This window comes from Myotis davidii, unplaced genomic scaffold (genome assembly GCF_000327345.1).
Source record: "Myotis davidii unplaced genomic scaffold, ASM32734v1 scaffold362, whole genome shotgun sequence".
NCBI lineage: Eukaryota > Metazoa > Chordata > Mammalia > Chiroptera > Vespertilionidae > Myotis > Myotis davidii.
Genome location: NW_006297152.1, coordinates 4,372,566 through 4,383,785, shown reverse-complemented (window position 1 = coordinate 4,383,785; position 11,220 = coordinate 4,372,566). Strand labels below are relative to the sequence as shown.

Here is an 11,220-nt window from a genome sequence, read left to right as displayed (position 1 = left end):
TAGGGATGGGACTTGTGGTTTCAGGGTGTCTCGGGTAGGCGTCGCCTTTCCTGAGGGATTGTGTGGACCTGTTGTGTTATTTGCCCAGTGACCTTTCCCCAGGGAGCTGCCCCTCTCACGCTCTGTGGGACTTGGATGGGGCTGTCGCTCCGAGTGTAGGAGGCGAGTGTAGGAGGTGCTACCACCACCACCACCACCATCAGACTGGCTCAGAACGGTGCTCTCCTGGGACCAGTGTCTGCTGACATGGCCATGTTTGTTATTATTTTTTGTTAATCTTCACTGAGGACATTTTTTCCACTGATTTTTATAGAGAGTGGAAGGGAGGAGGAGAGACAGAGAGAGAAACATTGATGTGAGAGAGACACATCGATTGGTTGCCTCCTGCAGGCTCTGTGACCAGGGCCAGGGATTGAGCCTGAAACCGAGGTAGGTGCCCTTGACCGGAATGGAACCCATGACCATTCAGTGGCAGGCCGATGCTCTAACCTCTGAGGCAAACGGGCAAGGGCAGGCAGGCATGTTAAGACAGACCTGTGCCCTCTTGTTCCAATGTTTTAAAAATCTGATTTAAAAGGAGCTTCATCTCAAATGTGCTCAGACAGGCTATGGATAATTTTCAGCATTTGTCCATATCATCAATACATTTTTGTTGAGAGCCATCTCACGTGCCTGGCATCACACCAGGCTGCCAGGACTCAACGGTGAGCAAGCAGAATAGGCACAACCTTTGCCCTTGCTTGGCTCCAGCCTCCTGCTCCCCGTGTGTGCCACGGAGCCCCACTTGGGGGTGGCCTGGGCAGGGCTCTGCTGTCCTATACTCCAGGCCTCGGCTTCTGATCACTTCCAGATTCTGAATCCTGTGTGGAGTTACACCCCCAGACGAGTGTTCCCCAGGACTCAGAGGAAGTAAAAGCACCACGTCCACAGTTTCTCAATCCACGTGCCCACTGGAACAAACCCAGAGCCAGTGACGTCCTCCCCGCACCTGCATCTCCAGCGCGCTTACCCACACACACTCCATGGCTTTGTCAATTTTGGAATGTCTCGACTCTGACTTCATGCTCATAGCCAGTGCTAAGTGTTCTTCGGCCTTTTTCCATTCCTCCTTCTTGGCGTGCATGAAAGCAATGTTATATAACACCTAGAAAAGCACAGGCCACCCCGTAAGACCAGGGGCTGCTCCAAACCCAGGCACCAGGAGGAGCTGGCATGATGCCTGGGGACATTTCTCCCCCTCCCAGCTCTCCTGGGAATGTCTGAAACAGACATCGATCTTGCTACAGACTCATGCCCAGCACACGGACGGGGCTGAGTGAACATCACGTAATGCATACATCCAACATCGTGGACAGGTTTTGACAGCCATGTAGGTCCGGGGGAAACAATTGTTGTGTTGCTTTAGTATCAAGAAGAGTGACAGGCTCAAGACCCCTTGAAGAGCTGGGAATAAAATATGTGTGCGGCCTCTCAAACACCTCCTGCCTCTGAGCCTGGGCTGAGAGACTGGACAGGTGCAGGGTGGGGAGGAAGAGGGTTCCAGATGCATCGTCCTGCTCCAGCACCCGCAGACCCTGCCTGGGTCACGGCGCTAGCAAGACTGAAAGAGTCGTATGGGAATGAGGACGCTCTATGGGCCACAGTTGGGAAGGGACTCGGCCCAAGCCTAGGGCAGCGCCTCACCGAAGGCGGCAGGGAACAGCCCATTCACCCACAGCCATACTTTTCCAGGTCTTGAGTTGGGTGGTAGGTTTATGAGTTTTATTATTATGGTTCACAACTTACACATAGAATCACATAGTCTTTTAGATGCACATAGTCTTTTAGATGCATCAGCAAGATAAAAAACAACCCCCCCCCCAAAAAAATACCACACACATGAAAAAACACCACCAAACTCCCTCCCCAGGTTATTTCTGAGCCTCAATGAGCAGTTGCTCCTGCATCCACACTTGGCTGGCCCGGCCCTCCCTTGACCGTGTGTGCAGGAAGAGAGGAAAACTCACGGCCCTTTAGAACCCCCTCTTCCATCTCAGCCCCCTTCTTTTTAGACCTTTTCCATACCAGGTTTTCATGACTCACCACTGGAAAAGGTTGGGCCTCCTTTTAAAAAGGGTGGTGGGGTTTCTCAGAGCCAGGGTTCTACCCTGGGGAAGGCAAGAGGGTTTATAAGCAGGGAGATGACTGGAGGGTCCCAGGTGGCAGAGGGGCCTTGGACCCTGGAAAGCCCAGCTTCCCTTGCAGAGAGGCCCATACGCCCAGCATTTCCTGCCCCAGGTCACCTCAATGCCATATGCAGGAGGAGCTTCCTCCCGTGGAGCCTTGCTTCGATGCCACTGTTTCATGGTCCTCTTCTAGAGCAGTGGTTCTCAACCTTCCTAATGCCGTGACCCTTTAATACAGTTCCTCATGTTGTGGTGACCCCCAATTTCATTGTTACAAATTGAACACAAAGCATAGTGATTAATCACAAAACAATATGCAATTACATACGTGTTTTCCGATGGTCTTAGGCGACCCCTGTGAAAGCATCGCTCGGCCCCCAAAGGGGGCGCGCCCCACAGGTTGAGAACCGCTGCTCTAGAGCTACTTGGTCCCCCAGCCCTTAAAGCTATATAAGTGGCTCCCGCTCTGGGGTGATTGGCCATACCTAGTGATGTTTCTGGTTGTCACACTGGGGGTGGGGGACGACTGGCCTCTAGTGAGTAGAGACCAGGGATGCTGCTAAACTTCCTACAATACACAGGACAGTGCCCTGCAACCAAGAACGGCCTGGTCCAGCAGGCCCACGGTTGAGAAACCCTATCGTAGCAGCTGGTCAAATGGCAGGCAGTTCCCACCGCAAAGCCTCATTGCCCTGGCCTGGGAGCAGTGAGGGAAGCGGCTAGCCTGCGGCAGGGCTGGATGTCCCCAGGGGCCTGGGCAGCTGCTGGCGCTATTATTAGCCCCCGGGCGACCCTGGAAACACTTGGCTTCTCCCGCTGGAGAAACTAACACAAGGAGACTTTCTCCAGTGATTCTTCTAAATAAAGATCTGTGACATTTGCAGGGATTGTAGTTTTCAAAGCCAGTGGCGTATTTGAGATTTAAGAGGGACGTGGGGAGGGTGGGTTGGAAAAAGTACGCCAACTTTTGAAATCCAAGTCGTGTTTCTCCCTTTTAGTGGGACAGAGAGTAAAGTTCTCCTTCTATGGAGAACTTTCCTAAATTGGTGCTTTGAGCTGTTCTTTGACCGGGAGGGGACAGACTTGTGTGAAAATAGCCCCACTCGCTCTTTGGGTATCAACCAAGTGCGTGAGGCCAGAACCATTAATAGCGAAGAGCGTGGTCTGTACCTCGGGAACGGAGCGAGGTCACGGCAGGTCCTGCACGGATAGCGAACCCAAGACTTGGATTTGTTAGTGTATGTAACGCCGGGCGAACAGCTTGTCCACCTGAGTGATGCAGATTATCCTGGATACTTTCACAGGCCCCCACGCTCCTGCCCCGGCGGGGCCCTGCCTCCTCACCTCACAGGCAAACAGCTTGAACTGCAGCCCCAGGATCTTGTAGTCTATCAGCTGGTTGCCCCGGAGCTGAGCCAACGCCTCCTTCAGGTCTGTAATCGCTGAATCATACCTGCCGCGGGCAGAGGGAGAGAACAGACCAGTCCCGGGCCCGGAGGAAAAACTGCAGAATTCAACGTGTCTGCGCCCCTTTCTCCATCCGTCTCCCTGGGACGGAGCCTTTCTAATCCTCTAGGTTTGTGCCCACCCTGAGCCCTAGTTTTCTACAGAACTCAGGGTGCAGGCACCCCCTGGGGTTGACACAGGGACGCCGCTCAGAGAGGCCCCTCTCACAGCCGCTGGCATCTCCCTCCTGCCCAGAGCCTTCTCCTTGGCTGCTTTTGAGTCCAATTTAGCTCTTGGTTTTGTGGTTGCTTAGTCTCCCCCACCCCCTCTTTGGAAAAAGAGAAACCACCCTGGAGCAGAGAGCATGTCTAACCCTGCTCTGCAGGTCCCTGTACTTGCTCGGATGGGCCTTGGGCTGACAGCTCAAGGTGTCTCAGGGCTGCGGCGGTGGAATCGTGGCAGAGAATGGGGCTGCTCTAGTGAGTAGAGACCAGGGATGCTGCTGTGCCCACATCAGCAGGGCCCACGGTGGTGTGGCCAGGACCCGGACTACATCTCCTCGGCCTACCCCTGACCTCCCTGCCCTGGGGGGAGGGAGCTGTTGCTGACCTGCCGGGTGTGGGGTCGGGGAGCAGGGGAAAAAACAAGCTACCCACACCCCTCAGGCCCCTGGCCTAGAAGGAACAAATCAGGCTGCTGGTTGTGGCTCCCACGGGGCAACGGAACCACAAGTCCCCAGGCCATGACCTAGAGCAGCCATGTGTGGCTTTTCTTGGAGGCAAGCCTGGGATTTGGCTCTGGCTGCTGGGGACTCGCAGGAGGTGGTATGGTGTCGTGAAGACGCCCTCGGACAGCAGCCAGGAGACTGGGACCAGACCCATAGCTCTGCCACCGACCGGGAGTCCCTGGCAACTTCCTGCCCTCGGGCTCCCAGTCCACAACATAAGGAGTTATTGTGTACCCGGAGCATATTATATTCAAGGAGCATAGGGTATGAGGAGCTTGCTGGTAGGTGGGCCCGGATCTAACTTCTGGAGTTAAAACCACTGGGACTTGACTCCTGGCTCTGCCACTTACTACCTAAGACAAAGGGCAAATTGTTTCATTTCTCCGAGCCTGTCTCCTCATCCTCAGAGCTCCCAAACGCTGGCAATTGAATTCACACGCCAGCCATTTAGTATTTGCTTCGTTAACACCTGGACTGTAGTAAGTATCATCAGGAGGTGAAAACACACCGTTGTAGAAGCTGGAACTCTGACCTCAGGGAGCCGGAGCTGACCAGCAGGGTGGCTGGTCAGAGAGTCCTAAGGGAGGTGGTTGGGGAGAAGCTCTAACATGCCCTTGTTTTAAAGAGGACTGTAAAACCTATGAAAAGCGTGCAGGCCCTTCCTTACAAAGCAAGACGCATTTCAAGGCCTTAACACATCCTTTCGGGATTCCTGTTCCTTCTTTCTAGGCTGGAAGATGGGTGACTGGCGCCGATTCCCTGAGCCACGGAGGAAGGACAGACGGAGACGCAGCTGTCCTGTTCCTCTGCACATGCTGTTCCTGGTGTCCCTGCCTGTGCCAGAGGCGCCCGAGGTCTTCAGAGGGCACCCTCCGGGCACCGTCAGCACTAACCTACAATGAGCTTCTTCCTAACAAAAGTGCTGGCGAAGTGGATGGATTTCAGCTGGGAAGTGACACCATCGGGTCACCCGGGATTGAATGATCCCAACAAATCCAGCTCACAGTTCTCCAGCCCCTGGGATGTCTAAAGATCTGGGCTGGTGGGAGGAAGAGGGAAGGAACCCACCCATTATTCAAAGCGCTTGTTAAAAAAACAGAGAGGGCGCCCTGCTGAAATGTCAGTGTTTACTTTGAAAGCAGCACCCCACCGCCCGCAGCAGGCCTCTGCTCCGCCCCAACCTGCTTTCCCGAGCCTGCCCCAGCTCTTCCCTTCCCCTGCGTGGGGGTCGGAATCAGCTCAGTGTGAGGCCCCAAAACAGCATGCAGCCCCCGCCTCCAGCCGCCTTCAGTTCTTTGGTGCCACTTGGAAGGCACAGTGTCCCTAGGAAGCCCAGGTGCTGGCAGCTTCTGCGGGTTCCCAATGACACCTCGGCTGGGCGCCTTGGCTGCGCTGTCCCGAACCCCCGCGCCCCCAGGCAGGGCTCACCCGCCAGGGCAAGCTTGCCTTTCACAAGCTTTGAGCCTCAGGCATTTGTAATTCTCATTTCTGTAACGCTCCCTGGAAAGGTTTCTTAGTAACTGCTGTGCTCCCCATTGTTCCCGTTCTATCCACGCCCCAGGCCTTCAAGAGTCCAGGATAAAGGAGAGGTTTAGCAGCTGAATAAAGTAAACATGTCAAACACCGCCATGAGGGGCTGGAGGTCACAGTTTTCGGTGTCAAAGACTGACTGCAGGACAAAGATGGCTGCGTCAGCAACCTCTAAAGGGTCTCACAGTTGCTGTCCTGGCCCTTCAGATTCATAAGGCCGGGGGTCTGACCACTTACAGCTTCCTCCCCCTTTCAGATAACAGGCTGGGGGCAGAGAAGGAGACCGTCTGGCCGGGACCATCCCTGAGACACCTGCCTTCTCAGACATGCGCCCCCATGTTGTCCTGGTGGCTGGGAAATGAATGTGGAAGTGGTTATGTGGTAGGCAGTTAGACATGAGAAGAGCAAGGACGGTGGGCCAGGTGCAGAAGGTCACCAGGACTAAAAGCCCTGGGTGTCTAGCAGAGGACAGTTGTAGGGGGGCACCTCGCTCCCAGGGTGACCTTCCTCCCCTAGCAGCTAGGCTAGCCTCTAGCTAGTCATGCGGTTTGGACCCCCTCCCCCTTCCTCCCTAGAGACAACCTCTAGGCCTCAGTTGTATTTCAGCTCCGGGCCCAGAAAAGCAGCAAAACCAGACCCGTGACCCATGGCTGACCTCAGGACCAGCTGCACTGACTGATGACCCCGTGCCCAGGAGCCCACCAACAATCAGTGGAGGCTCGACCCTGAAAGGACACACCTGGAAAACGGCTGAATATTCTGCGGAGATCTTCACCCGGGATCTCCCCTAAAGTCTCCACCCTTAAATCCCTGGAAACGGAGGACCCTCCCTGAGTATGACCATGCCTTTCCCTTTCCGCCAGGCGGGTCACCTTGACCTTCGTCCCTTCTAAGCTCCAAGGGCCCTTTCTTTAACTCTATAACTTGTTCCCTATGCCCATTTCTTTTACAAATTACTTCTTATTTCTGTGACTTTCCATATATTTAAGTCTTGGCTCTGAAATCTTTCCTCGCCAGAACTCAAGTACTGAGGTTGCTGAACCCAGGTCCAGTCTGACCCCACTGGCCTAACACCTGGTGCTGCGGCCGTTCTCGCCACCCCCAACCGTTACAACAGTTCTGGTGAAAAATGGGATCTAAACCAGCTGGTGGGGATGGAGAAGAACGGGTGACTTTAAGAGCTATTTAAGAGGTTGGCTTGACAAGGCGTAGGAGAGGAGACATCCTGGGTTGATCTCAGGTCGACATTCAGTAGCCTGCTGGCTCCAGGTGGAGGCCGACGCAATGGGAGAAGGTGGGGTCCCTAAGAGTTCGGGTATGGTTTTTCAGGGGACGTTGACCCCCGAAACTGCCGTAAAAGTACAGTTTCTGGAAAGATAACCCACGCAGTTTGCCATTGAACAACCACTGCTATAGGGATAAAAGGGAAAAGCGTCAAGAGCAGAACCTTGGAGAGGAGGACACCAAAGCCTACGGACTGAGCGAAAGGAAAGGAGGTGACCTAAGGTGAGAACAGTGCCTCGTTTAAATTATTTCCTCAATAGATTGCTGTTGAATTAAAGATAACATTTGGTAGATTTCTCTCTCAGACTTGACTGCTATCAATCGCATGCTAATTAAATCCCGGGTCTTATTTCTAGATCTTTCTAAGATCTTTCTGACTCTCTCGGAATCCAAGCCTTTTGGGCTCAGGGATTTCTGGGCATTTTCATGTAGAAATTTCTCCTGGGAGCATTCCCTCTCGTCAGTGACTCTCCTCATTATAAGCTGTTAGAGCTAATTAAAGGATGGCCTGCTAGTTGGTCTTTTAGGATTAAAGATTCGCTGGAGGGTTTCTGCTCAGGCTCCCCTGCATCTGCTGTCCGCCTCAATCCCAGGCTCTGTCCCCAGATGGCCTCTGTGTGGTCTTTCTCTCGGGGAGACCTTACTTCCCTTGCTGATTCAGATAATTGACTGCATCTACATCTTGGAGGTCTGAGCTGCTTGTAGTTGCCCCTGGCGATAGCTGAGCACAGGGGCACGACACCACCCACATCATGCTCCGACCATTTTCCCTGGAAGTTCTTCATTAGCCGGAGCCCAAATCCTTTTCCCTAGAGCTTGTTTGTGCCCACTAATGGGATGAGCGACTTCTACAAACCTTCTACGTTAACGCGGAGAATATTTTTCTTTTGTTATTTGCATATTTGTTATTGGGGTACTTGGGAGAGGGGAATGACATTGAGATTAACTTTGATCTTCTATTTAGTTATCTTTCTTACTAATTATTTTTGTGGTGACTGTAAACACACCAAAAAAATACAGACAGGCTGATAGAAGAAAATGGAAACCCCTCCAAGCTCACCCTCCAGAGAGAACTGCTGACTCGTTTTTTGTCTACGGCCTTCCATAGACACTCTTCGAAACAGAAGTGGGCTTGCGCTATCCATACTGTTTTGAAACCTGTGTTTTAATGAAGATCTACTATGAACTTTCCCCTACATTAATATTTGCTACTTATTTACCGGTATTAACATATTCTTGTACATATAATGTTAATAGTTTGTTTTCTCATTGTGGTGGCTGCATAATATTTCATTGAATGGCTTGAACTAGGCTTTAGAAAATACATTCTGCAGGAATGAATGAGAATCCTCAGGGTGACAGATCAGTGCCTCCCAGCAGGGGGCCAGCAGAGTCTTCCCTGATGGCCGGCCATTCACAGTCAGCACGTCAGCACCGTCCAACCATGCCCCGTACGGATGCTTGTGCGGTGCCACCGCAGCTGCATCCCCAGCCTGTGCTGGTTCCGTGGGCCCACTGTGAGCTATGACACAGCTGACCTCCCCCCTGGGGAAGCCTCATGCTGACGGATTGCGTAACTGCCCAGGGAAGGCTCAGCCAAGCTCCCCACCAGAGGCTGGGAGACACTGCCCAGCTCCCCAGGCCAGCAGCCCCCAGCCCCTCGGGGTTCCTCTGCGAACTCCCCAGTTTGTGCAGCACCGGGCCACTTACTTCTCCATCCGGTGGTAGAGCATCCCTCGCTGGAAGTAGGCCACCGCCAAGTGTTTGTCTCGGTTAATTGTTCTGGAGAACGCCTGCGGAGAGAGGGAGGTTTCACCTGGGTCTGGGTCCGAGGAGGCGCTGGCCGTGAGGAGGTGTGGCAGGAGCCAGAGGGCGAGGAGGCAACCAGGGGCATGAGGATGGCGGTGTCTTTCCAGTGACACTGGAATCAGAGCGCCCTGTGCCATTACTTCGCGATGGCATGAGGTGAGGCAAGTCACCTAATCTCCCTGGGCCTCAGTGTTCTCCTCAGTGAAGTGGGGATATTCATATCTTTCAAGAGCACTGACAGGATTACAATCATAAAATTAGATATAAAAACAATTAAAGTGTTAGATACAGTGTTCTATTTGTGTATGATATACATTTATCACATAAGTATGACAATTAAACTAATAACAAATATGAATGCATATAAAATGCCAGGAGTAAGAACTCAAGCAGGACATCAGAGAGAGGCAGAGAGAGGGAGAAGGCAGAGCAGAATGTAGGGAGCGATCCATAGCGGGGACAGGAAGGTACGGAGGGAGCCCAGAGCTGAGTGGTGGCCTGCCCAGCCTTGTCAGGAGCCCCTGCTGGCATCACTGCCAAGCTCCTCCCCCTCGGTGTGCACTTTGCTTCCAGCAGCTCTTAGCATCTGTGGTGCTATTTGCTCAGCCCCTGGCCCCCCACCCAACCCCTCCGTGTGCTCCGGTCTGCCCACTCTGGACCTGAGATGGACTTGTCAGTCTACAAGGTCTTCCAAGAAGCTTCTCTGCTCCCTCTTCTTTGCTCACTTCTGGTCCCAGTGAGGATGGCTATGGGAGGAACAGGCTCTTGAAGCAGCCCGGGGAGCCAGTTCTCTATCCTCCAGGCCTGACAAAGTCTGGCTAAAGGTAGAAACAAGAACTAATATTCACAACCTGCTGCAAAGTATCGTGGCATTTCGACATGGGGTGCCTCACTTCACCTCAAGATGTTCAAGAAACTGTCTTGCTGAGGATCCAGGTCCAGAAAGAGGCAGAGCTGCGGTCTGATTCTCCGTCTTCTGCTTCCAAACTCCGTACCCTTCCAACTTCCCATCACCAATCCAAAAGGTGAAGCCTGAATGTCCAACCCCCGACTCAGGAACATTTGAAAAAGATGCTGAAACACCCGACAGGGGTGCCCCTGCAGACATTGGTAATCAATCACTGCATCATTCCCTTCCACCAGCTCCAGAATCTTCACAGAGTGCCCACCTCATAGTCCTGTAGGTGAGCGGTCACATAGGTGACACCTGTTTCACTTCAGGCCCTGCCCTCGACCTCTTGGGCATAGCTCACCACACACGTGGGTAAAGCTCACCACACAGGCAAAAGTCTTGGAAAGCCAGCAAGAGGCATTTTTCAGCGGGTGTGAAGCCGTGAGACGCGGAGTGTGGACAGCAGGAGTTCACAGAAGAAAACATCACCAGGGGCATTTTCATACAGGGGCTAGAGATCGATTCCAGAGCAAGCGATGTGGAGTCAATAGATGGAGAAGAAAGGAGAGCGGGACCCACGGTGGTTCCCAGCCTGGCCGCCCCTCTGTGGTGGGGCCTGCGCAGCTCTGGTTCTCACAAAGCTCCGGAGAGGTTTCTCAAGTGCAGCGGGGGTGAGAACGCTAACTGCTAATCGCAAAGGCTGGGAGGAGGCGGGGAGGGGGACAAAGCACCTTCACTCACTGCCTCGCTCACTCACTCACTCACCCACCTTCTCTGCTGCTGCCCAGTTTCCCAGGACTGTGTGCATGCAGCCGATGTTGAAACAGATCCTGGAGTGGGGGTCCTGGACTGCGGAGAAGGAGTCCAGGGCTCCCTTCCAGTCCTTCTTGTCGGCTGCCAGCACCCCTTCATTCCAGAGTCTGATGGCCTCGGCCAGGGACATGGTGTGTCGAGGGGGAAGACGAGGCTGCGAGCCGGCAGGAGATAGGGAGAGGGTGGGGGGCTCTCTCCCAGCTGGGCAGCCCCCGGCCTTCACTTCCCTGCCTGGTGCTCCAATGGGGCCCAGCCTCCCTTAAGACAGCTTGGCAGTGTTGCAAAGGCGGCAGGAAATGTCCCCACTTTTCATAAACTGACGCACAGCCCTGCCATGAGAGAAAAGGAAAGACCAGAGAGACAGGCGAGTGGGGGCGGAGTGTGGGAGAGGAAGTGCATCAGACACTGCCCTGATGGTTCAGTTCCCCAAAATGCTTCTGCCCTGTTGCCCGGCTTGTCCTCTTGGTCTTCCGCCCCCTCCTGCCGCAGCTTCTTAGGGTCAAGGCCAGCCGTGGGCAAACTACAGCCCGCGGGTCATATCCGGCCCGTTTGAA

The 11,220-nt window shown here is 53.7% G+C and overlaps 1 protein-coding gene across 1 annotated transcript in view; it reads right to left on the bottom strand.

Moving 5' to 3' along the window:
• NCF2 (neutrophil cytosolic factor 2) overlaps positions 1-11,006 on the bottom strand; it is a 19,668-nt gene extending 8,662 nt beyond the window's left edge. The window contains exons 1-4 of the mRNA XM_006772958.2: positions 10,623-11,006; positions 8,863-8,945; positions 3,510-3,618; positions 1,010-1,144 (exon numbers count right to left, since the gene is read on the bottom strand). Of these exons, the coding sequence (XP_006773021.1) occupies positions 1,010-1,144; positions 3,510-3,618; positions 8,863-8,945; positions 10,623-10,796 (501 nt within the window). The 5' untranslated portion in view covers positions 10,797-11,006. The remainder of the gene's footprint in view (positions 1-1,009; positions 1,145-3,509; positions 3,619-8,862; positions 8,946-10,622) is intronic.
• Between the last annotated feature and the right edge of the window lie 214 nt (positions 11,007-11,220).